This window comes from Lissotriton helveticus, chromosome 1_1 (assembly GCF_964261635.1).
Source record: "Lissotriton helveticus chromosome 1_1, aLisHel1.1, whole genome shotgun sequence".
In the NCBI taxonomy this organism is placed as follows: Eukaryota; Metazoa; Chordata; class Amphibia; order Caudata; family Salamandridae; genus Lissotriton; species Lissotriton helveticus.
The window spans coordinates 1,728,683,075-1,728,711,026 of NC_136057.1; the positions used below are offsets into that span (position 1 = coordinate 1,728,683,075).

The following is a 27,952-nucleotide window of genomic DNA, read 5'->3' on the forward strand; positions in this document are numbered from 1 at the left end:
CCAGAGCTTTGTAATTGTTTACCTACAGACCTTGAACTGTCAAGTTGTGAAGATGAGCTCCCCAAACTGTGATGGATGAGATTGCTATTAGCACGATCTGTGAAACAGGGGGGATAAAGAGCTGCCCTTGTGATAAGTTTTGTGTGTTCCACCACTACAGGGAACGATGGGTGCGGCTGTCTACCAACACTAGATCTGTTAATTGACCCTGCGACTAATTCTACTGATGTGCCAAGTATTCCTGTAGAGGACGCATGTGCAACCTTGCATGAGGGACTATTGCGATGCATGATGCCATAATTCCTAGCAGTTGCATGAACGTTCGGTCTGCTAAGTATTGATTGGTTTGAAACTGTAGTGGCAGAGTTTGAATATTTCGAATTCTGGCTGCTTTGGGAGAGTCACTACCAGATAAGACTGCATTTGTGTAGTTTGAAGTTGAGACTTTTGAGCATTGACTGTGAAATCAATTTGTAGAGTAGGTGTAATATAGTTGGACTGTGGTATAAGAACTTGTGCTGGCTTTGTTAAACCAGTCGTCCAGGTATGGGAAGACATGAATGTGTTGTCTTCTGAGATGTGCCACCACTAATGCCCGCCTTGCTGTAGCAGTGGAAGAACCTGTTAAAGCGTGACCATGTGAAAATGTTCTGAACGTATGTACAGGTTTAATGTCCTTAGGTCCAACATTGGTCTTATGGAGCCATCCTTTTTGGGGATTAGGAAGCACAGATAATAGATCCCTGAGTCTTGGTGCTGTAATGGAACTGGCTCTATTGCTCCTTTTGTCAAAAGAGCTTGTACTTCTTGTTTGAGAAGCTGTGAGTGTTCTGTCAAAAGTTTGTGGGTACAAGGTGGTATGTTGGGAGGATTGCTGATGAGCTCTAGGCAATAACCATATCGGATAACACCCACTTGTCTGATGTTATGGATTGCCAAACGTGGAGAAATTGTAGAAGTCTTCCCCCAACATGTGTTAAATGAGCAAGGGGGGGGATGTAGGCAAGTCACTGCTTATTGGGGGAAGGGGAGTTTCGCATTGGCATGCCCTTACCTCTACCTTTAAAATGGTTTCCTCTGTACCCTCCTCTAAATAAGTCTCTACCAGGAGAGGGTTGCGTGTTGGATTTGTAAGAGGAAGTGTTGGCGTCTGAGGATATACTTTTAGACCCTGATCAATAGAATGAGCTACAAAAGGAGCCTCACCTTGAAGGACTTTGAAGCCCTCACATGGATTTCCCTATATCTTTGTCCTGTTTTTATCTTCTCTAAAGCTTCATCAACCTGAGGTCCGAAAAGATGATGTTTGTCAAACGGAGTGTTGAAGATAGATTGTTGGACTTCTGTTTTAAAGCTGGAAATTCTAAGCCAGGCATGCCTACGTAAGAGAATGCTGGTATTAACTTCTCTTGCTGCAGTGTAAGCAGCATCAAAAGTATATCTAATGGAACAGTTAGAGATGAGCTTTGCTTCTTAAAATCTCTTGTGCCTTTTTCTGTGTTCGTCTGGGAGGTACTGAAGTAGACCTTCCATTTCATCCCAGTGGGCCCTGTCATATCTGGCTAAGAGGCCCTGTGTGTTGGCAATGAGCCAGTGATTAGCGGCTTGAGCAGCTACCCTTTTACCAAATGCATAAATAAGCTTAGATTCTTTATCTGGGGGAGGAGTATCCCCAGATGTCCGAGTTTGCTCTTTTACGAGTGTTAGAAACTACCAGGGAATCAAGGGGAAGCTGTACTTTAATAACAACTTGATCAGCGGGTGATGCTTTATATTTTTTTAATCAACCCTGGGTGTTAAGATTTGTGCACAAACCAGATTTTTAAAGATATCATCTGCATGTCTAATCATGCCTTTCAACATAGGGAGACTTTGACTAACTATGTGAAGACCCTAGTGTCTCAAATAAAAAAAATAATCATCCAAGGGCTCCTTGTGCAGTGTAACCCCATGATATGCTGCTGCCCCGAAAATTAGCTCCAGATAAGATAGGTTACCATCTGGAGGTGAAGGTTTTGTAGGGTATAGATCTGGATCATTATCCATGGGTGGATCAACATTGTAATCATTCCATGCATCTGTAGGCAGAGGAGCATCGTCGTCATCATCATCATCATCATCATCATCATCATCATCATCATCATCATCATCACCACCACCACCACCACCACCACCACCTAAATCAGGCTGCGTGTAAGGAGATTCCTGTGGTGTTATGTGTAATGGATCTGAGACTGGCAGTATTGGTGAAGTTGATGGAGGGGAAGGCAAATAAATAGGACTTATAGCAATGTCCTTTTTCTGGCTGATCTGGAAGACTGTCTCGAGTATTTTGAAGCATTTTGGAGTGGGCCGTTCTCAGCATCCGGACGACTTTCTGCTGTAGGCGCCTGACTCTAATATAGCAGCAATGCGATGACGATGTGAATCGGTTTATGCCTTCTGGGGGTGCTGAGCGCTGTGTTTCAGACGTGAGAGCAGAGCATGAGATACTGCGCCTGCTTTTCCTGAAGAGCGCTTCATAGCAAGACCAATTTCTGTTGTGTCACAGCATCTCCATTTAGCGAAGTTCTCCATTGATTCTGCCATAAGGTAGTGCCTGGTTCATCCCATCCCAGAGAGTCCCGTGGGTGACCACGGGAGGCTGGGGGCTCCTGTCCATGCGCTCATCTAGATCTTTTGGGCAAAGATGTTTGTATAACATGCCTCTTAAGAAATGCGCCCGTTTCCAAAATGGCCCATGCAGTAGATTGGCGCCTGGGGTTTTAGCAACACCATAAAGGTTTCCCCTATTTTGCATCTACAGCGTAAATGCCACATAATAGAGCGGACATTTTATCTACTGTCCTGACCTATAAGGATGACCCAGATTTGTTCCCTGACTATGCGAGAATGACTCTGGAGGCATCACTCACCCCCTCTGAAGACATGCGGACACTGGCCCTCCTCCTGCAGCCTCACTGCATAGATTGCAACCCCTATGCTTTTGAGTCATTGAGAAATGTGGGGACCGACTGAACTTAACACCAAGGTCACAATCCCCCTGCCTGACCTCAAGATGGCCGCCTCAGTTGGTCCCTCCACGATGCTCCACCACTCCTGGGCAATAGAACTGGTCATCGACCTGATCTTAACCACATTCCTCACCTGACCTTGATCCTGCTCTCCCTCCGGAACATGTACTCTTCAAACTTTCCCTCAACCGTGGATACCCTGCCATTTGACTGATGGAGCTACCTGTTAGCTGAAGAGGAGATGGGCTGTGGATCCTCCCTCTGCTGTCACCTACCCAGCTGGACTTTGGGCAGACGTTCCTTCGTCTCTCCGTCGTATCTCCCTCCTACCCCTTCACCCTACCCCCTTCCCCCTCTACGCTCCCTTCTTCTTGCCTTCTATCCCCTTAATGTTTTTCTGGTGGGACCTAGCTATTTGACCGACGCCCGGTGGAGCTACCTGATAGCTGAAGAGAAGATGGGCTGCGGATTCCCCCACGGCCATCACCTACCCAGCCAGACCTTGGGCAGACTTTCCCTTGTCTCTCCGTAGTATCTATACCCTACCCCCTTCTCCCCTACCCCCTTACTCTTCTCACTCCATTTTCCTTTTCTTCTATGCTCCTTAAATGTAACTGATGCAAGTTTGCAACTATGTGGAACCTTATGTAAAGCGCTCTGATGCCTTTGGGTCTAGCTAGCGCTATATAAAACTCTTTCAATAAATAAATATATCTTTTTGAGAGGAATCTTGTCTGTAGTGTCCTCTGTGCTGAGTTTCCTTTTGGAAGGAGCTTTGGCCAATATGTGTCCAGTGTCTGGACTATTATAGATTTGTTTCTGCTTTGGATCCATTCTGTCTTTCATAATGTCTATGATTGTTTCCAGAGACTCTGAAATATGTTCTTTCGATTTCGGTACCGAAAGCAGCTTTTTGTTTTGAGCCGAAGGATTGCGGCTCCGAACCAGAATTGTCTTTCGGAGTGGAATGTTTTGGGTTCGAAGACGATTCGTCTAGGCTCGATACCGAGTCGGAAGGTTTGACTACTTGTTTTGGTGCGGGGGTGTTAGAAACATTGTCTCGGTGCCAACCATGGCCTGAAGGCAGAGGTGGTGCCAAAGTCTTATGCTTGGTGAAGGGTAAATTCTGGGGTACAGAGGTTTTGGTACTCACGCCACCCTGTCCCGCTAGAATGTGTTCTGACTCCAATTCAATCTCTAGGTCGGAATCGGATTCTTCGACCGAGAAGGCCTCCTCTTCCTCTGCGGCTGCCGCTTCTTGTTCGAACTCTTCTCCGAAGAGCTCCCGAGTCTGTTGAGTGCTTTAGTGCTGCATTTCTCATTGTCAAGCCTGATGATCTTGAAGAGTCTGTTTTGACCTGAACGAGTGACAGGCCTCTCAGTCTTCTTCCTTGTGCTCCAGTGACAAGCACAAGTTGCAAACCTAGTGTAGATTGGTGCGAGGGTACTTCGAGTGGCACCGAGGACAGAAATGAAACTGAGTCCGGTCCATCGGCAGAGGGATGGATCGACACGGCTAGGCTTGAAGTCCGCCCACAGTGTTTTCGACCGAAGATGAGATTTTCCGATCGAATGGATAAGCGGAGAGAGGAAACGTGTACGAAAACAATACATCGAGGGTAGAGTGGATTGCGCACCAAAGGGATTTCGAAGGACGTTTTTTTGCTGGAGCGCAGCAATACACGTCTGAACCTGATGGCAGAAAGAAAACAATCCAACAATGGAATTGATGCTCATGCGTACTATCACCAAAAGGAGGAGTCACCTTACCTCATGACTAGGAAAGACTTCTTTGAAGAAAAACAGCTTGCAAATATCCGGACTCAACACTAGATGACAGGAGTATACAAAGCATGTGCAGCTACAGCACACATGCCTCGAACAAAAAGAAAAAACAACCAGAGTTTGAGACACTTTCTGATGCAACAGCTAAGGATAAGGTTATTTAAGGTAATAAGCAAAAACAATAGTGCCAAGTAGCTCGGTATCTGACATTGCCCTCTATCCTCCCATGGTTAGCAAGGCAAACAAGCCATAACCAAGACAAGAGTTTCTGATTTTGTATAACAGTAATCACAAGTTTCCCTAATACACACAGAATCGGAATAGCATGGGCAGCATAAATGCAAAGTTCCCTCACACGCAGTCACAGAGTACACGCATTGCACATGCAAAAGAAGTCCAAGCTTCCTCCAAACAAAACAAGCATTTACAATGCAACGGTCTCGCCTTTGCAAAAGTTAGAGCTATTGACATTGTAAATGACAACATTTGTATGTATGTGTTGGTTTTGAAAACAGATAAGTAAATGGCATTGTCATTTACAATGCCAATAGCTTAATCTCTCGCAAATGCGAGACCTATTGCATTTGCACCCACACACACACACACACACACAGAGCCACACACACAGAGCCACACACACACACACACACACAGAGCCATACACAGAGCCACACACACACACAGAGAGCCACGCACACACAGAGCCACACACACAGAGAGCCACACACACAGAGAGCCACACACACAGAGAGCCACACACACAGAGAGCCACACACACAGAGAGCCACACACACAGAGAGCCACACACACAGAGAGCCACACACACAGAGAGCCACACACACAGAGAGCCACACACAGAGAGAGCCACACACAGAGAGAGCCACACACACAGCCACACACACACAGCCACACACACACACAGAGCCACACACACACACAGAGCCACACACACACACAGAGCCACACACACACACAGAGCCACACACACACAGAGCCACACACACACACAGAGCCACACACACACACAGAGCCACACACACACACACAGAGCCACACACACACACACACACACAGAGCCACACACACACACACACACACACACACACACACAGAGCCACACACACACACACACACAGAGCCACACACACACACACACACACAGAGCCACACACACACACACACAGAGCCACACACACACACAGAGCCACACACACACAGAGCCACACACACACACACAGAGACACACACAGAGCCACACACACACACACACACACACACACACACACAGAGCCACACACACACAGAGCCACACACACACACACATAGCCGCACACACAGAGCCGCACACACAGAGACACACACACACAGAGCCACAAACACACACACAGAGCCACACACACACAGAGCCACACACACACAGAGCCACACACACACAGAGCCACACACACACACAGAGCCACACACACACACAGAGCCACACACAGAGCCACACACACACAGAGCCACACACACACAGAGCCACACACACACAGAGCCACACACACACAGAGCCACACACACAGAGCCACACACAGAGCCACACACAGAGCCACACACAGAGCCACACACAGAGCCACACACAGAGCCACACACAGAGCCACACACAGAGCCACACACAGAGCCACACACACACACACACAGAGCCACACACACACACAGAGCCACACACACACAGAGCCACACACACACAGAGCCACACACACACACACACACAGAGCCACACACAGAGAGCCACACACACACACACACACGCAGAGCCACACACACACACAGAGCCACACACACACACACAGAGCCACACACACACACTGAGCCACACACACACACAGAGCCACACACAGAGCCACACACACACACAGAGCCACACACAAACACACACAGAGCCACACACAAACACACACAGAGCCGCACACAGAGCCACACACAAACACACACAGAGCCACACAAATGCAGAGCCACACAAACGCAGAGCCACACAAACGCAGAGCCACACACTCGCAGAGCCACACACTCGCAGAGCCACACACTCGCAGAGCCACACACTCGCAGAGCCACACACTCGCAGAGCCACACACTCGCAGAGCCACACACTCGCAGAGCCACACACTCGCAGAGCCACACACTCGCAGAGCCACACTGTACAACATGACTAAAACAATCACATTGACAAAGCCAATAGCTCTTATGTCTGTGAGGCCTACTGGCTTTGCCAATGTTTTTTTCTGCTGGGACAAGCGGGTGGGGTGTTGCAAAAATGTGAGAAGAGTTGTAGAAATAGTGCTAGAGGGTGGGATGGGGCAAGGCAACAACACGGAGGGACTTACAAGCAACAACACAGAGGAACCGGAGGCTGCTTGCTGCCCTCCTGACATTTACATGTGGCCCCAGGGCAGCAGTTTACGTTACTTGGTACTGACATTCAGAAAGCGGTTACATGGGCCAGTATGTAAGTATTTATTTACACCTTAACTAAAGGAAAAGAAAAAGCAAAGGTGTTCCCAGAATCCAAAGTGCTAGTAGCCAAAAGTCAAGACTGGATGAAGGTGCTCAAGGTGAGACTTGTAATTAATAGTAAGTTGTATTTGCATAGCGCTTGCTGCCCCTGGCGAGGCTTTGAAGCGCTTTGCGTGATGTGGTCAGTTGAAAGAAAGTCAATTTTTGGACACTTAATTGTGTTTAAACTGGAGGAACGCATGTCGGTAATTGTTTCCGATAATTTGATATAAAGGGGGGTGGGGGGGTACAGACAAAACCGGGTTTTTGGCGAGTGTGAAGTTTAAGATATGTACTGCAGATAACCAAAGGAGGAGGCTGGATTGTGGAAGAAAAGGCGACTTTGCCACATTTAGAACCATTCCATTGATGGTCTCCGAAGGGGTCAAACTCGCACGCACTTCCCTTTACAGCAAATAGTGAGGGGACTGGCGGGATGCGCGTGACGTCACTGCTCTAACCTCTCATGGGTAGCGCGGGGCGCAGCCTGGAGCTGAGCTCAAGAGACATATGGTTCGTATTTGAAGCAAAAATGCAAAAAATGTAACAGAAGTCGGATTGTTCTATGGCATAACTTGCGCTTCTGTTTTCAACTTCACTGAGTCAAGTCTTGATCTTTTTTTTCTGTTTAATGATTGTAAAGTGGAGAGTTGCGTACAGGTTGTCCTTTCCTGTTTGCACGAGATGCCAGCTCAACTCCTGAACTGTTTCCTCATGTCCTTGAAGTGGGGCTCTGATTGATATGACGTGAGCAGTGTGCGAAAAATCCCTCAGAGTCACGCGGCGCCAATAAAAGAGGTAAAGTGAGGGAAAATAGGCAAGATCAGTGAAAGCATTCATATCTATTAATACAAAGCCAAATTAACTCAAACAGTGCGAGTTCACGATGTGTGAGGTGAGATCCTAACGCTAACTGAAACCAGACGCCATTTACAGGCAAGCAGAATGGTATGTGATAATCCCTCATGTACGATGTGCGTTTGCTACAAAGTTAGACATTTAATGCAAAAATAAATGGCGCTACACAGCTCCCCTTGGCGCCTCAGCTCTGTACACGAGGTGAGGAAGTAGGATTTGCGAAATGCCCCCTGTCAGCCGGCCCCAGTACCAGACGCCTGTAATGGCGTGCATGTGAGCCGGCCAACCCAGCTCCCAAATCAGCAGGACATGGCCCGCCGGCAGCGCTCCCCTCCGCAATGGTCTCAGGCGACGATTCTTATCGCTTGTTCGGACCGTTACCTGGGGTCACAAGGCTGACGTGGTGGTGGGCGTCCAAATATTGGATAAAAAGATGACAAAAATGGAGAAACGAGGTGGGTGGTTGTGAGGAGCTATTTCGAATTTGTTGGCGGTTTCGGTGCATTTTGTACAACTGTAGACCTTGATAAGCGGCTATTTACTTAGCAATGTACACATGAGAGCAGAATGGTGGCTGGCCCTGTACGCATGGTGTGCCTCGGTGAGACATGGCCTGTTGAGACTCCCGGGCAGGAAGGACAGAGAAGCACTGCGGAGGCGTACAGAGACCGGACAGCAGGGCCACGGCGTGGCGCTGGCCCGCGGGGACCTCTAATGTGAGCTTGATGTCCACAAGAATAGAGCTGTGTCTGCTGAAAGGGGACTACGGTGTCCCGGTGAGAGAAAGAAAGCTTTATTCACGAGCGGCGGGAGAAAGGGCAAGATGAAAGAGGCCGCAGCAGCAACTGAGCAGAGGGAAATAACAAGCATGGGTAGCCTCACGTCTAAACAGTGGACACGCGGGCAGATGGGCAGCAGGAGGGGGGACGGGCACACGGACAGTGGGAGGGGGGAGGGGCTCACGGACAGCGGGAGGGGGGACGGGCACACGGACAGCGGGAGGGGGGACGGGAACGGGAACGGGATGAAAGAAAAAAGTAGTAAAATATGCCGCTTACCTGCTAGCAACTCTTGGAAAGTGAAATCGCGCATCCCACCCCTGCAAAGCACACGTTGGAAATGAAAGCAACATGCCGATACGAAAAAAAAAACAACCGCCCACCGCCGCATGACGCACGAAAATGGGCGGGATGAGTCAAAATCGCCGGAACGCCCACGAGTGACGCATCTCTGTTCCAATGGCTAGCCTCCATTTATGGAGCTAGCCAATGGAACAGAGAGGCGGAACAAAGCCCAAGACTGTTCTCAAAAGATTTCGCCGCGTCAACGCTGCTGCGCAGCGGATCGCCAGGCGAAACCTAAAAAACTGGTGCCCCATAAGCAGCTTGTGTGCACGCGTTCGCTACACACAAAAGGCACAATGCGTCAACTAAAACAGTGTAAGCGTCTTTACACACAGAAATACATATGATATTTACAAACTTTACACAAGGATGGTAAGTTTCACTCACAAAACAGGTGCTGCAGCAGAAGCAGCAACAACACATACTTCACAGGTAAATACACACTTGCAATACAGAAGCAGTTGTGGAAGCTGAAATGTAAGCTTCCCTCCCTTACGCAGCACTAGTACTGTGCATATTACATCACTTAAAGCTTACTATAAACAATCAGTAGACCCTGGGCAATAGCAAGGCAAACATTCTACATACAGCAACATGAGAAGCAGTAGTGCTAGACCCGCTCACAGCCCATGTAAAGCAGTAAAAGTGACATTTGCATACAACACAGGCAAACAACACACAATCACATCTTTAAAAGCATGGTCACCTGCTTGCCTGGTCCATGGCAGGGAGAGACTGAGCACAGACTGGGGGCCATAAAATGTGCTGGTGGTGGTTTGCTGGAGGGCAGTGGTTAGGGGCTGGGGAGGACTGAGCAAAGTCACAGGGGCAGGAATGAGCAGGGATCAGTGAATGAGGTAGAAGAGAGGCAGAGGAACACCAAAAGGTGGAGTCAAGAGACGAGATAGACCCTGGTCTGTGAGGTAGAGGGACATGCATAATGACAGAGAGCCGGATGGGAAGTGTTTGACTGGCACAATGGAACATAACAGATGAGGAGAGGACATTTTGACAATGGTAAACCTATAAAGGGAAGGAAACAAGCATCATGATAGGAGGAGATAGGTGAGGCAGAGGCGATGAAGGGGTGAGGCAGAGGCGATGAAGGGATGAATGCAATCAGGTCTTTGCGATAGAATATTCTTGAGGGAAAATACATTTGACACACTCTGAACATCAGAATTGATGATGCTGCTTTGTGCTGCCCAACTCTTGGATTCTGCCAACATCTTGAACGTTCAGTGTTATGCTTATAACCATTTGCAGAGCATATGAGTCAATGAATAGTAGCACTATGTGAAAGCACTAAATCTAAAGCATACTGCACCAAATCTAAAGCATAATGTAAGTTTCAGCTAGGCCCCAACTATTGTAATACTGGTGGAACTGAAGCAACACTATTTAATCAAACGTAAAAAATATTGAAAAAAACGCGTAACAGCCACGCATGGAACATGCAATAAAAGACAGCAACCAGAAAGTACAGATTAAAAAAGAAAGCCAAATAAAAGTGTATTTAGTAAAAAGAAGAGCACAAAATTATTTTAAATTTAACAGCACAATTAATTTGAAAGCAGGAGAGACCTGGGTTAAACCCCAGCTGAACGAAATTGTTAGATGCTGGATACACCATTTAATCTCCTGGTGCTTCGTACTTCTAAAATACAGGTGTGCCGATAGTTGATTAAATTTCAGGCATACGCTTTACAAGAAAGTCCTGCACTCCATTCATACATGGATGGACAACTCAAAATCCACTGGTTACTGTTGGAGGATCTAACTCTACCAAAAAAGTCACTGATTGGACAACTAGGAATCCTAGTTTAAATATTACGCTTGTCCAGTTTCCCCTCACAGATGGAACCACTTTGTCCTTGGAGCATAAAGTATGTCAAAATATTTGGTATTCATATTTTCTTGATATCGACAGGTCAGTATATTCAAGGTATTTCAACAAAAGCATGAGCGACCCATATGTCCTTGCAAACTGGGCATAGTTAAACGGCCAAAATACAGTTGTTCACAAGGAAAACATTACAACAAAATATACAATTTTGGCAGGAAGTTTAGTTTCTTGCGTGAACTAAACGAAAATTACTATGCAATAGAGTAAGTAAGTGTATCATTTAGCTAATATAATTTCTTTGATTGTGGGAAATTTATTTAAATCATCATCAAATAACTTTATTTCGATTCATGGATAGAATCATAAAAGTGTACACAAATTTAAAAAGAGCAATAAAAAAAATTAAAACATAAAGCTATTTTAAGAGTCGATACATAATCCATATTATGATTATAATACATTTACAACAAACAGGTCAAATTTGTACACAATCCATAAAGTGCATATGCATTTCGATAACAAATCCAGATAGTGGTCTTTTACGGAGGATTACCATTCATAATGCTGTTCAGTATCGATTTCTAATAGCGAGAGCCACTCTAATGAAACTGAGAACAGCACTACATATCACTGGAGTTGACAAAGACAATAGGTATTCATAGCCCTCTTTATAAAAACGGGATCCTAGGGTTAACAGAACAGGCTTGATAAACTGATTTCTTGGGTCCTTATACAAAGCACAAAAAAGAATAAGGTGCAGAGTACTTTGTGAAACCCTATTATTGCAAGGGCAGGGGGGGAGCCTCTCACATCACCCCCCTTGTTTTGGAAAAGCAAACAAAAAATGTAGTGAGCTAAAACGAAACCTTGTCAAATAAAAACGTCATTGCGTATGCATGATATTTGATAGTTAAAACTGCTGCTGCAGCTTACCCCTCTTATATAGTGCCCGTTCACCATTTCTCAAGATACCTAGTCTAGTATAATAGGCATTTTTAATTTTCAACTTGGAATCCTTACCACCCATGTCAGGATTTTGAAACATATGACCCAACCCAATCTTATAGAAAGTGTCCCTAACATATAACAACCATGGAATCTCCATAGAGTGGTCAAGTTTGAGACAGTCTTGCAGCCTTCGATAAACTTGATTGCGCAGCAGAACATTCTGCCATCAAACCATTTTGGTCAGCTTTCTTTTTTCCCCTTCACAGTTTTTATGAGATGGGAAGCCACGTTTCCCAAGAGTGCCTGAAAATGTTTAATTATTATATCTGGCTCAATGGTGGGCGTTAAACAGACTTCTATCTCCGCCTTGTTTTTCTTAAAAATATCCACCTCCAATTTTCTCACATCTACCTTGTCCCACCTCAGTGTAACCCCCTGGGTCTGACCATATTTTATTGGCTGTTCCGGAGTTTGGGTTCTTTCAAAAACATGGTCAAATCTCACAATTAGGGGATTATGGTCGCTGGCAGGATTAACATCAATCTGAAAATCCTTAACAAGATGAGCAAACCTAATAGAGACCATGGCGAAATCAATTGTGCTCACCCGGCCCCCAGAACCCTGAAAAGTGGGTATACCTATTGGTCTGGAGAAACTAGGCATGTCAAGGACACATAATTCAATAATCATAACAATATTATTTAGGGCGTCCCCCTGTTTTGAGTGAGTAAAGTGGGCCAAAGGCTGGTCAGCTGAATCTATCAGGCCACACACTCTGGACCCACTGAACTTACACAAAGTACAATGAAAATCACCTATCCATATGATAAAAAGGGGGAAAGCCATATTAGTCACCTTGACAATCTCATCCTGTAATTTTTCAATATCCACGGTAGCAATGGTATCAAATATGTTATAGTACCAATGTATTAAAAGCAGAGGTACTGAAAATAAACCCTTAATCATGAGCATTTGATACCAGGGAGATTCCATCAGTAGGGTCATTTTTATTAGGTTATGTTTTACAGAAATAGCTGTTATGAGACCGCTTTGGCTCTTCCTGCTTGTGAAGGCTCAGCATGAACATTAAACATCTGATAACCATCTAGGCTAAAGTCCACTCTACACCAAGATTCTTGGAAGCAAAGTATGTCGAAGGATTCAGTGTATTGTAACCACACGGGATCCTCCAACCTCCGAGTCAGACCAGCTATGTTCCAAGATATCAGTCGAAAAGAGCTGCCCTCAACCCGACTGTCTCCTTTGCCCGGAGGGGTTGTTACTGTTGGCTGAATCATGTCACTCCCACCCTGAGTTGTTCCTATGGTATTAATTACCACCTCAAAAGGTGGTGGGGTGATCTTTTTCACATTCTCTGAGCTACACTGATTTACTCCAATATTAACATTATCATCAGCCCGCAATGTTATTTCTGTGTCCCCTCTCCCCCCACCATGGTCTACTATATCAGCAATCGGCGGGTTAGTAGATTTACTAATGTTACTGACCGATTTACCCCATTGGCCTACTGCTTCATCATAACTTCTCTTCATAGGGCTAATAGTCCAAACCTTGTCCATATCCGTACCCTCTACAGCCCCCCTATTAAGAATACAATCCGGTGACAGTCAGTCTACCATCTCCAGACACCCAAATCTATTGGCAGTCGGGATACCTCTCCAGGTGTCTCTAAAGGCTAAGTCTCTATTGAAATTTCTGCCCCAGTCCCCCCAATCACCTCCCCAGTCTCGGCGACCTACCCATCGCCAGTTGCCCTCATAATCATAAGCGGGGTCCCTACGCCGCCTGGGGGGTAGAAAAAGGAGAGATGTTTAGTATCGATGCCTTCATTTCCACCTTGCAAGTTCCATGAGCAAATATGGTCAACCGTGTAGGGATCCTCAAAGTTTACCACGATACAATCACCCTTGGATGTTTTCCTCTCATTCCCTATCCAATGTACCCTACGCACCAAGATCTTGCTCGACCGATTTAGCGGGAGCGGTCTATTACTATTTAACCAGTGCTGGACCTTGTTTTTCAGTGACCAAATCGGTTCCTCCGTGTGGTCAGCCAACTCTGGTACCCCCGTCATGACCACCACATAGGGGGTCGACTCAGGCGGTAAATATACAATGGGTCTACCTTCTCCTCCTCCCATACTCCATTCTCTAGTAGAAGGTACAGACAGGGCCCCACATGATTTTTCTCCCTGACTTGGGTTTGTACTAGGTTTATTGGATGTATCTCCCACTTTCCTCTCTGTGTCTACTTGTGCCTTTGATTTTGCAAGGACCGTTGGAGTAGGTACAATTTTTACTGACGGTCCCGCGGGATTGTTATTTTTAGGTTTAGTTGGTTGGTTGAGTTTGTTTACCCCACTTTTAGGTGCCGCTTGGGTTGGTACAATTTTGGTGAGAGCGTGTAGTTCAGCTAACTGTTTTTCTATATGGGACAGTCTAACCTCTAAAGGGGAGAAATAAAATTTAAAGAGCTCAACCATTAGAAGTAACCCATCGACTTCACCTTTATCACAATCTCCAACAAGAATGGCAGAAGCCTCAGCACTAACTGGGCTGACATCCCCATTTGTCAAATCTAGTTCAGGTTGTCTATGGCCCCGTAATGCTGGTTGATCCGATTCCTCCATAAGATTATTAAATTCTTCATATGTTTCCCCCACTTTGTTTGTATTTTTCTTTTTGTTCTTTTTTTTCTTCTTAGGTATGGCGCCCTCCCTCCTTTCCCTGGACTGCCTGGTGCAATTTTCATCTCCCAATAAGTTCATGGTTAGTTCCGGAGTTTTTTCCAAAGCCAGGCTTAATTGAGAATCAGTTAGAAACTGGGATACTGACAAATCTACCTCATTTGGAACACTATGAACATCTACATGGGCATGTACAAGGCCTATTTCCCTAGCCTGCTCCGGGGTTCTAGCAGCAGAGATAAGTCCCAGGGATGATCTTTTTGCCATGGTAAGATCTTGGGAAACTCTACGTTCCATAAGAGTAATCCCTTGATCAATGAATGAATTTGCCCTTATAATAAAACTGTCTAATGGGCCAATTAAATTTACCCCACCCGCTGCCGTTTTGCTCCGAGAGCCTCTAGTAGTCATGATTGAATATTAGGCCCAGAGCGTAAGCACAAAAACTAATAGACAATTAAATTAATTAAACTAAAGAAAATCTAATGGGTGTCAGAATACACTTACAAATCGGGCGAACACAGGACTTAGAGGGGGGGCCTGGTCCGGTCTCAATCGGTCACCAACAGGCACAAACGGGCCCGCCCTTGGCCCGGCTAGTCCCGCGCGCGTCCCACATCGCAGGAAATTGTGGTCACCTTAATCCTTCCTGGTGAGGGGCGTGTCTGCCGGGGGAAGAGGCACCAGCTGTACAGAGTAGAGCATGCTTGTCCTCGCAGTCCCCCGGTGATATCCCCTGTCAGCGGCAGTAATTCAATCCACCAGCGGTGCCCGTAGAGCGGGGACCGCAACACACAGGCAGAAAACAGGACTTGCGGCCAGCAGGGACTCCACAACACCACCGTAATCAGGTATTCACAGTCCGGGAGAGAAGACCAGGATGAGCGGCACGTATTTAAATCAGGAGAGAACAGCCCACAAACAACAATACTTCTGCTGCGACGACCTCAGCTGAAGTGGGCGTATTTTATTTGCAATAACAATCTGGAACAATTAGAAAATTAGACTTCTGCTGTGTATTCACACTCTACACAATTTCATATTGGAACGTGACTCATGTGACCTCAGTGTAGTGACCATAACCAAAACAGTGAGTTGTGAGAGAAAGTTATTTTTGTTTGGTGGATGAAACTAGGTGATTACTTGGTTTGTGTTCTCTTATACTGGAACAGAGAGAAGTTAAATGTAAGGACTTGAGCAGTTGTTTGGTGAAGAACTTACCTGAGATTAAGGATTGCTGTTTCAGTTTGGAATTTGCAATGAGCCCATGGATTCCACTAAGTTAGTGTCTTCTCCTATTTACCAGACTTTAGATGAGCACAAGTGGTTTTGAAACTATTGATAATAGTTCTGTGTTGGGATATTTTCTTAGAAATTATTTGAAGGCACCTACATTGTAGGTGCTGCTACCATGCTGGAACGCTTCAAACATTGTTACGCTCTCCACCATGACCGGCATCAAACAGATTTCAGATATCATCTGAAAACTTGCACCAGGTGATGGTCACTGACCAACAATCTCCCACCTCCCTAGCAGTAGTAGCTATGGATCCTTGTCAACGATTATACCACTGATGTGGCTTCTTCAGTTGGTTGTATTTGGTGGAAGCATGTGGGAACCTTGTTAGAACCCAATATTTGTTCTAATCTAGCAAGCATTACTTCCAATTAGGTAGTTAGCTCAAATTCACTAAGGATGACTAGCGCCTGATGTCCATCCAGGCTGCTCCAGTAGTCGAAGCGGACTCACTCGCAGGATATTCTGACAGTATGGATGCTGGCTTCTCAGTTTGAGAGGCATAGAGCTTTAGGCACCTCCTCACAATCCACACATGCCCAGAAACCCCTGAAACTTGGTGACTAATTTTATTTTTAACCACTCACTGCCGTTCTGTGCGAGTCTGCTGGATGAACGTCACAATGAAAAAGTGGTACAAGGATGGTTCCTCATCAGTTCAAGAAAACAAGCATGACCTACCTGCTAAGACTCCATAGCTTTGAGTCACTGTATGTCAAGGAAATTCATCTAGCCTGTGAGTTCAACTGAATGATAAATTGTAGGCGATCATCTGTAGCACTTGGGACCATCAGATCTGGTCTGTGTACCCTGCTACTTCATTCATGATGAAGATAGAATGGGTGAGGACATCTCTCGGTTTTCCATTTTAACTACCACAGTGACTGCTTAGCAGTGAACTAACACCTCTGAAGCTGAGTGGTAGGTTTGTTTTGCAGCGAGATGGATAAGGAGATACCCTGAGAGCTTCGACGATGTGTAATGTGTAATTGTTCGTACATATTTACGTGGAAAGGTTGACTGCCCCAAGGTATGACTATGACTAACTTTTGTACTAGCTTGTACTATACAGTGAGTTTCAGGTTCGAACTAGGTAATGTCCCACATAGCAGGTGTCATTTTCTTCTACTTAGAGCACCACTGATCACAGTCCAAAGGGGCTGGCATTTACTTTGTGAAGGTTAAATTACACCACAGTGGCTTCAGCTAGCAAGGAGCTGGTTGGTCCTTTTCTTTGGAGGACTGGGTATAAACCATTCAAAATTCACATTCCTGGTTGAGATTTGTAACACCATTAGATACATAGTTACCGGTCTTCTGGGTCAGAGCTGTTTGTTTATTGTCTTTCAAGGATGCAATTACATTTCAAAGTATAGAATTGCTCCAGCTTGTCATTTCTTTAGCTGAACTCTTACAAAGCGATTTCTATTGTATACATATCTTAAAGAAACATATATTTCTTAAAATCATTATTTTTGATCATGTGGAGGTCTCAATCCCATGAAATTTCGAATCCTATAAAGTCTATATCCCGCAAGAGCTATATTTTATTTATAGAGGTATTATTCCTTCAGCTCTATACCTAATGTTTAATAAACATGTTTTGTCTAAGAATGGTATCTCATACAAATCATGAATGTATGTGGCTCATGTCTGTATTAGTTCAGGTTATAATAAAAATCTAGCTATACCTAAAACTACCTCACTGTCAGTAGGAAGCTGGCTCTGTATATACTATACCAAAATGAGGTACAGTGGCGAAAGAGTCCAGTGGAACCCCAAAGGTAGGCAGAGGTAAAAGTAGATAATACCTGACTCTGTTTGTGGTAGTGTGGGCGAGCAGTAAGGCTTTATCAGAGGGTAGTGTTAAGCATTTGTTGTACACACTCAGGCAAGAAATGATGTCACACATTCAAAGACTGAACTCAGAACAACTTGTTTGTATCAAAAATCTTATTTATTTTATTTCTAGAACAAAGCCACGCCTGATACAGGTAAGTGAAATAATACCTTGCAAAATATTATGCAGTGTTTTACAGTTCAAATGCAGTTGGTTGAATTACAGGTAAGTCAACAGTTCAAAATTACTTTTTAGTTACTTTACAGATTACTATGTATGTTACTTTTTAAAGATTACTTTTCAGATAACTTTTGCTGAATAGTGTGATATGCCTAGATATCACACTGAGACATCTCCTAGACAAAAGGGAAGTAATTCACTTTTAGTACATATGCAGTTTTTCAATGTTTGATACAAACCAAATCTACACTTCGAACAATTTTCAAGAAAAGCAGTCCATGCAATCCTATGGGAGGAAATGAAGTTAACGGTTTGCATGCAAGTACTTATTTGTGAGAGTTGGTGTTCTGGGGTTAGAACCAGGGTTCCCCCCCAGGGTCAAAAATACTCTCTTGAAACACCCTCAGCGGCACTAGGGCTGCCGGGTGCAGAATGCTGCAGCCCAATGTTATCCAATGGGGGATAGGGGGCCTTCGGTTGGTGGCTGCTCACGAGCAGGCCACCCGGTTGTGGGAGCAAAGCTCCCTGTGTAAGGCTCAGGGCAAAGGGGGGATCCGAGTTAGTACACCCGCAGTGGTGGCTGGGTGCAGGGTGCTGTTTTGGAGTCAGGTGCCCTGTTGATTTCCATGGGGATTCTCCAGTTGCAACAAAGACTGCAGGCTCGGGGACACAGATCTTCCGGAGGTGACCACCGGTTAGAGGTGTAAGTTGGGATGCCTGGGGATGCTGGGACACAGTCCGTTGGGCAATCCAAAGCATTGGGACGTCGGGTGCAGGGGTGTCTTTAGGCGTCAGGTTTTTCTTACCAGCTCCAGTCGCGGGGATCCTCCAGAAAGTGGCTGCAGGCTTCGCTTGTAGATTCGAGGCAGATCAGAGATCACAAGGTCTCAGATCAGGATTGCCAGGGAGACTTCCTCACGGTGTTGGGCCACCCGAACTCGGGCCATGGGCGTCGGGTGCAGACTCGCAGATTTGGCCGGAGCCAGAGTCCGTGGGTGAGCAAATCCAGTGCTCACAGGAGACAAAGACTTGGTTTTGGAAGGCAGGGCAAGTCCTTCGGGTTCTTGAGGCTGCTGGCTGCAGGATACACTGGTTTTGTGCTGGAGCAGGTTTGAAGTGGGGACAGACCAGTAGGGCTGGGGCCAAGTCAGTGGGCGTCCTCCTCTTAGCACAGCTTCTTCGTTCCTTCTTCTGGTCGGTTCTTGTCTGAGGAGGCAAGGTTTGGGGTTGCCCCTAAATGCTAGATTTAGAGGCGTTACAGGTAAGTAAAGGTTGGGACCAATGGGTTCCTTCCTTCGGGTGGGTACACCCTCTATTATGCCACCCTCCAGTGAGAGGGGGCAAGTCTCTCTCTGGTTGGCTGGGTCCCCAATCTGCAATATGGTGGGGACTGAGAGTTGTGCTTCACCTCTCCTCCCCCACCTGAGGGGTGGTGTTGGCAAACGTGGGCACACCTCACTTGGTTTTCCTGCTGATTCTCCCGCCCAAAGTGAGGGTCAGAAGCAGTGGGAGCCAGTTGCTAGAAGCAGCACAGGGCTGGGGTAGCTCACAAAGGTGGCAAGCCGTTGAAGCTTCCCCTTCGTGGACCCTGCCCATCCTGGGGGGAAGAGGCTTGGCACCTCGTCCCAGCATGTGCATTGTTTCAGAAACCAGAGAGCAGCAGGCTCCAGACCCAGGGGTCCAGAAACAGGACTGATGGTGGCAGCTGGCGAGTAGCCACCCAGCCAGGACATTAGAGTTAGGTCGTTTTTCAGGGGGCATCTCTAAGATGCCCTCCGAGTGCATTTTTCAATATATACCACGCTGGCATCAGAGTGTGTTTAATGGGGAAGGGGGGTTGCGTATGTGTTGTGTATGTAGGTACAGGGCCTCTAAAGGTGGCACAATAAGTGCTGTAGCCCCTAGAGGCCTTACCTGGCCACAGTGACCTTGGTACCTGTGGTAGCATTTACAAGGGACTGACATGTGGCCAAAGAGTGCCAACTGGGTTTTGTCCCAATGCAGTTTAGGGAAAGGACATAGGCCCTGGGTACCTGTTTGGCAGGAACCCAGGGCACACTCAGTCAAAGTAAATCAGCAATTTGACAAAAAAGTGGGGGCAGCCATGCAAAAAGAGGGCACTTTCTTACACGGTCTACCACTGGAATCAAGGGCCAAGACAAGGGAGTGCACTATGATGAAATCCTTCTGGGGCAACAGAATGGAACAGCTAATGAGCCAAGCTCTCTGTTGTACTGTTGCAAACAATGTTTCATCCAAGTCTCTTGCCCAGCATACCAGTAGATGGGCAAGACAGAGAGACAAATGCATTTACATTAAATTAACTTGATTCTTTAAATAGCGCATCCTTTCAGTGTGATTTCAAAAGAACAAACCGTTCTTATGTAAGGTCCAGGAAGATTTGTTCAGACACAGACTTCTGACCCCCACTGTGGTCACTCTCCCCCTTACACTTTGGGCCACATGTGCAAAAGTCTAGAATTGCAGTTTCCTAATTGCGATTTTTACCAAATCACAATTAGGAAATCGCAATTTCTTCACCTACCTCATGAACATTACTGAGGTATGTCGCAATTGGCGACCCATTATGAATCACAGCCATCACAGGGATGGTGGCCTACTGGAGTCAGCAAACAACTGTGTGCTCTGGGACTGTTTTTTATTAAAGCATCTTTTTAATAAAAAAAATTAAATACAGCTTGTTTTTCCTTAAAGGAAAGCAGGATGTGTTTAAAAAAATAAAAAATTAAACTTTGAAGCTTCATTTTTTTTTATGAGTAGGCAGTGGCCCGTGGAACCCGGCTCTTAAAAAATATTTTACGGGGAAGAGGTCCTACCACCTCCTTCAAGGAGTTGGTACAGTTTAATGTTTTGCGACGGAAATTCCTTCGCAAAATATTAATACATTCCATTCGGTATTTGGAATGGAAGCCTAAAACACGGCTCTTCAAAATACGCGTTACCAAATCCAAATTTGTGCTTTGAACATATGTAAAAGCATTTTTGCGATAAAAAACAGCCCGATCTGGCCATTTCCGACCATAAAAATGCTTAGTACAAATGCCATTTTGTCCTTACATATGGAGGGGCTGCACCCTGTAATCCAAGAGTCAGACTCCCCGGCATTATATACTTAAAACAAGACTAAGGGAAATTGCTCACAGAAGCAGGGCATCAACCAATTGATTTGGGTTGGGAAACTAATTATTGTCATAAATCTCTATTTTTACAATGGACACAACTTCAAGCACCACACATGAACTCCGAGCACTGTAGCACAAACAGTTATGCATGTGATAATAAAACACTAAAAAGCATTATATATTACTTAACTGGATCTAGATAGTAGACAGGGCAAGTTCTGCTCAGCATGTAGCAAGATCTTATGAGCTCAATTGCCTCCTAACCTACCCTACCTAATGTGCAAGTGTAAAGTAAACTGAGGTAGGTAATCATCAATCTGAGTTCTTTGACTTACCGTGCTCCATTATTTTGTCTGGAAGGAACGGACCAGTCAACCTCTATGAAGCGTTACACTACTCCTTTACCTGCCAAAAACAACACAAAACATCAGAACAAAGAAATGCAGCTACTACGAAATTGATACTTGTGGACACTCAAATAGCACGATTAAAGCATCTGGATAAGGAAAAAGAATGCCAATACATTTTTGTGCCACTCATTCATTCCATTCGAAGAGTAAATCTTACATATAACAAGCATTGGCAAAGCCAGAAAGTGCTATGTCAGGTCCCTGAAACTCACAAGCGCCACCAGGCCATATGCACCCAATCTGCCACTACTGGGAACACCTTGGGACGGTGGAACCCTCACGGGACCGGCGTTGAGTAACTGGACGGCATCTGATCTGGAGAGCCTAGGCGATCTGTTTGAAGATGGAGCCCTACTTCCTTTCGCAGCTTTAGTGAGAGACGCGGGCCTACCGGCTGGCCAGTTCTTGACACATGCGACACTCCTACACATTCTGACACAGGCTTGGGGCCCACTGACAGAGGAGCCCCCACCTCATTTGTTGATTCAGTATCTGCATGTGATGGGGGAACGGCTCCCACGTGATACACTGGCTTGCTCAGGCATTACACTTCCACACGCAGTTCCCATCGCAACGGCTGCGGGACAAATGGGCGACCGATCGGGCCGGGACTGGACCGATAAGGAATGGTCACGGATACTGGCTGGGATGTTACACGTACCTCGCAATGCCCGTTTTAGAATTATACAATACTATAGTGTCCATCGTGCCTATTTATCGCCTGACAAAATAAATAGATACTTTGGGCTGACCACGTCAGCGTGCCCCAGATGCAAACTAGTGGACGCTCCATTCCTACACGCCCTCTGGACATGCCCCTCCCTGCAAGCCTACTGGCGGGCGGTGATAGATACCCTGTCAAAAGCAACGGGAGGACGATTGCCACATACATGGGAAGCGGGCTTATTGGGTTTGTTCAAACGGACGAAACAGACAAAGGTCCGAGAACGATTTTGGGATCTGGGACTGATAACAGCAAAACGCCTTATCACTAGGCGTTGGAAAAGCGACACTCCCCCTCAAACACTGCACTGGCGTACGTCCTTTGACAACTGGGCACAGGCTGAAAGCACAGCGCTACACAGCGAAGAAACTGCGGGGCTCCGCATGTATCCCATAGCGCAAGACTGGGATGGCCTACTAGCAGCCTTTCATCGAGAGTGCTTACGTAGTGGCATTGTTTAGGCCCTGCTGCCTGCCCCTGCGTGTCCTCGTTACTGCCTTCTCCCCCTTCCCCTTCTCCCACCCGCCTCGATTTCCCCCTGCCCTCCCTGCTTTCCCACCCCCCCCCCCCCCCTTCCGGGCACATGACGGACATTATATTCCAATTCCCGCTGCCACTGATGCAGTGCGAGTGCCCGCATCCACTCGCCTGGCCTGCACACTACACGTAGACACGCACACACAATGATAAGCACCCACCCAATTTCTGGTTCTACCCCCTACCTTTACAGATTGTTCCTTATGTTTACCTGTTTAGTACTAAAAAATTTGAATGTCTATTGCATACCGGACGAGCCCATCTTACCTTGGGCTATTATCACTGTACATCCTATGTTCCGGACTGAATAATAATCTGAGTGGATGCCGGGACGTAACGTTTGCTCTACTACCACCCATGTTACCTCCTGCCTACAGTTGCTATGCCGATTATTCGTGAGATTGACATGCTACTTTGCTACCCTGATCATATGCTGGCCTACACAGCCATACTGAACACTGTACGTGATTGACTGTAGTAGCTATTGCTCTGTTGATTATAATCAAGCATTACTAATCGATTATGATTTCTACGTTTTGTAACACTGTGATGTGATGTAAGAACTGACAAAACAAAAATGCAATAAACATATTCAAACAAAAAAAATAACAAGCATTGGCAAAGCCAATAGGTCTTGCCTATGTGAGAGTTATTGGCTTTGGCAATGCGTTTTTGCCATGTTGTACACTGGTGTGGCTGCTGTTCATCTTGGCTAAAAGTTAGTGGCGTGGAATGGGGTGGGAACGATTGGCATAGAGTGGAGTAGGGGTAGAATGGAGATGGGTGGATTGGGGTAGATTGAAGTGGGAGAGTTGGGAAGATTAGTAGGGTGGATTAGAGTGGGGTAGGCTGAAGTGGAGTTGGGTAGGCTGAAGTGGAGTTGGGTAGGCTGGAGTGGAGTTGGGTAGGCTGGAGTGGAGTTGGGTAGGCTGGAGTGGAGTTGGGTAGGCTGGAGTGGAGTTGGGTAGGCTGGAGTGGAGTTGGGTAGGCTGGAGTGGAGTTGGGTAGGCTGGAGTGGAATATGGTAGATTGGATGGATTATACTAGGGTGGAATAGAGTGGGGGTAGATTAGAGGGGTCTAGATTAGGGAGATTAGAGTGGAGTAGATTAGAGTGAAGTAGATTGGGACAGTGGGGTAGATTGGAGTGATGTGGGGTAGATAGAGTGGAAGGGCGTGGAGTGTTGTAGCGTGTAGTATGCATGGTGTTGTAGCGCATAGTATGCATGGTGTGGTAACACACTGCTACTGCAGATAACGCATTTTCAATCGAAATGAGCATTACATTTGCACCAAAAAGCGGTTTTACTACACAAATGATAATGTGTGCTAATGTCATCACCTAATGCATTGATGTGTTTTGATCGTATTCAAGTATTTGTTTCTACCACACTTCAGAATTACAAAAAAAAGAATCTTTGTTTGTACGAATTCTGAAATATTCTGAAACATCAGTCAGTACATTTTTTTGTTGTGTGCTAGAAGAAAAAAAAAACAAAAACTTACTACACCCTCTCCTCTTACATGGATACTCTGGTGGATTGTCACAAATTCTCTCACTTTTAAGACAGAGAAAGAAAAATAAACAGCAAGCTCCCTGGAATAGAGAGCCTGGCATTTGACCTCTGACGTTGAATGCACAGCAAATGTGACATGATAAGACCAATATTTAAAGTCCTGTTTACAGAAAGCGAGTTTGTGTAAGAACACAGTAACAAAGGTTTGGGCAACGGGAGAGACGAACTCAAAAGCAAATAAAGCCAGCAAATAGAAAGTCAGAAGATGTGAGTTACAAACAACAAAAGCCAATGGTAAGCAACCGGTGGAATGCACTCCTAGGTCAACCTGCGTCACCTAAAAAGGTTCTATTCATATAGGAAGAACACCTAACATCTGTTATAAAAGTTCCATACTCCAAAAACGTAATCAATTGTACTCGAAGTAGAAAGCCAAATTAACCAAAAAGACACATGGGTGGTGTGTAACTGCCCGAGTGACCTATGAAAATTATAGTGCTCATTGAACACAGTGTTGAGCGTATTCGCCGCAGGGGACAACTGAATGGCTAGCTTTAGATGTGAGCCAAACAGGTGGCTCTCAGGTTGTGAGGGGAACATACATTGGACTTTTACACCTTTACTTTACAATATACATAATCAGGAGGGCAATTCATGAAAAGAACAGGAAACTGGGCCTTAAAGACTTTGCCAGACAGGATACTGTATCACAAATGTGTCAGATGTCTAGTCCACTTTATTACAAGCGTACTAGTGCATTATAACATTTTGACAGAGCAGCTGTCTGCCAAACTATAAATAAAGGCTCAAAGGGCCCGATGTACAAAAATTCCAGTATGCATTTTCTAAATAGCGATTCCTGAGAAATCGCTTTTTAGGAAATGCAAACTGGATTGTACAAAAATAGAGATTTCCTAATAGCAATTCCTACAAAGTAGGAATCACTATTTGGAAACCGTTATTTAGGAAATGCTAACCCATTCATTCCTATGGGCCTAGAGGCATGAATGGTTTTGTATTTCAAAATTTTTGATTTAGTAATTGCAAATTAGGAAATGTAAAACCAAGGCTGCCTATGGGCCTAAGGCCACCCTTAATGCATCCCAAATAAAAGTAGTGCACATGTAAAGCAAACAACTACCCTAGGGGCATGTGCCGGCTACGTGGCACTTTAAATAATGCAGTTCGGTGCATTTTTAATATTGCACAGGGTTACCACAGACTTGGATTCAATGGTAATAGCATTTATTAAATGCCCATTTCGCATTTAGGAAATGCTGTGTACATGTGCTTAGTAAATCCTAAATAGGAAATGCCTAATTTCCTATTTGCGGAATCACAAAATGCAATTTCTACTGGGTAGAAACCACATTTTGCGGCCGCTTTTAGGCCTTTGTACCTATTGAAAGGCAGTTTTGCATTTCTTAATGGACCGAAATTGCGATCTAGTCCGTTAAGAAATGCAAATTCCTTTCGTACATCTGGCCCAAAGTTCCTGAAGCATTGGTGTTGGATCAAGAAGAACGACTGTTGCGATTCCCATATCATACCATTTTTTGACAGTTCACACTTCCGCCAACCTTCCACACCTGCACTATTCTCATGTTATTCATGGCAGTAACAAAACCAGAGATGGATGTACAACTTTCAGCAATTTGGCCCCATTGTAAAGATGGGCCCTCAGATAGTCCTGAAAGACCACCAGCCGGCCTGAGGAGTATGCGAGATGGGATTTTAGCATCCCTGGAAATCCACAAGTCAGATATAGGGATTCCACAGCCAATTTAGGCATCAGGTCCGGCAGTGGTACACATATCGAAGAGCCTGATTAGCACTATTGAAGAAGAGGGGGCAGCACATAGAGGAGGGGGAACACCATTAGCCAATGGGGCATCGCATGCCATTGCCACTCCCACCCCTCGCAGGACCCCATTAGGTCACCCAAAGCAAATCAAGACCAGTAAGGATAGCAGGTGCCACACTCATAAGGCCACCAGCTCCATGTAGGCTAGTAAACATCTTAAGTATTAATCATTGCGTTAACCAGACACAACAATAAAGGCTCGCTAAATAAGATATGTTTTCTATAGTCTAAAATAGGGTATTGTTTTATTTTACTCATGTCCTGTCAATTTCTTTTATTATGTATGTACACAGCATATTATTGCATGCTTAAAGATGATGATCGGGTGGTGAAACTCTATGTGGCACTATCATTACAGCATACGTACTCCTCAACCAGCCCACTCACCGATCAAGGGCTGAAGGCAGTTGCGCAGCCGAGACCACACATCCTCTGACTACCCCTATCACATCTAAGATCCTGTGCTACCTACCCAGTTCCAAGCAAGGTTGACCATCCGTTAGCCCTCCTAACTTCTTCTGACTTCTGCATTCCCTTTCCCCACTGTGTCAGTGTAAAACATGCCAGTACCGTACCACAATCCCCAATGGATATCAACAAAGCATTTCCACTTCCCAAGCCTTGCTCGCTCCAAGGGTCATTAGGAATCCTCTGTATTTTGAATATCATCCGGACACATTTTGGAGCAAAGTATTGAAATGGTAAGACAGGGAGATAAAAGGGTGAAAAATTGTGCTGTGTGATGTGGCATAATTCGCCTTTGTATGCCACATAATTTTTTCAACTGTGCTCAATTCCAGTGGCTCTGCATATGATCTGCTGAGGTAATTGACAAACAGATTACAAATATTCTGAAACCCGCTCTCTAATGAAAGACAATGTGGTTCCTGTTCAGTCAATACAAGTAGAGCAAGGCTTCAGCAACCTCCAAGCCACGACTGTCTACAGCGGAAGATGTCAGCCTCATGGAATCTAGGTATTTGGGTCTAGTTGAAGGTAAAAGGAGTGAAAGCTTACATCTACTCCAGAAGCCATACTCTACTTTCTACTATTGCCACTTCTGTAACAACGCAACTAATACAAACTGCCTCGTAGGTGAAGGCAATTCGGACAGACGTGAATGACACAGACTTGAGCCACTCCCTGCCTCTCCATGTTCCAAACTTTTGTGTTACAGGTACTCCCTTCTCCTCACCGTACCTACTATGCTATGCCCCCTTCACAGCACAATGTTATCTGCGTTCCCACATAATTTTCAGGAATCTCAAAGCAGATGCAAGATGTCACCTATCTGATTGATGCCTGCACTTCCAGACACTTTGGATCTCTCAGCTTCAAGGGAGGTAGTGTTGCCACTGGTTTTAGAAACCTGTATATGATCCCTTTTTGAGCACCCTAACAAAATATAGTTTGGAAGTCAGGTTGCAAAATTGTGTCTAAAATCACTGAGGTGTGGTCAGGGAGTCATGTTTCAGTGACTGCTAAGATTTGTCATTGTTCTCAAAGGATTAGGCAAATGCGTAATTACACAAACTTAACACATTGAAAAACATTTAAAGAAAATACCACTTATAACGTTTACCTGCATCATTAATTCAGGGTTGTACGATAATAACAGTGTCACCTT

General features: G+C 45.5%; 1 protein-coding gene across 1 annotated transcript in view; it reads right to left on the reverse strand.

Annotated features, from left to right (window-relative positions):
- MCRS1 (microspherule protein 1) overlaps positions 1-27,952 on the reverse strand; it is a 238,183-nt gene that overhangs the window by 188,038 nt on the left and 22,193 nt on the right. The window contains exon 2 of the mRNA XM_078689171.1: positions 21,610-21,679. Coding sequence (XP_078545297.1) covers positions 21,610-21,619 — 10 coding nt within the window. The 5' untranslated portion in view covers positions 21,620-21,679. The remainder of the gene's footprint in view (positions 1-21,609; positions 21,680-27,952) is intronic.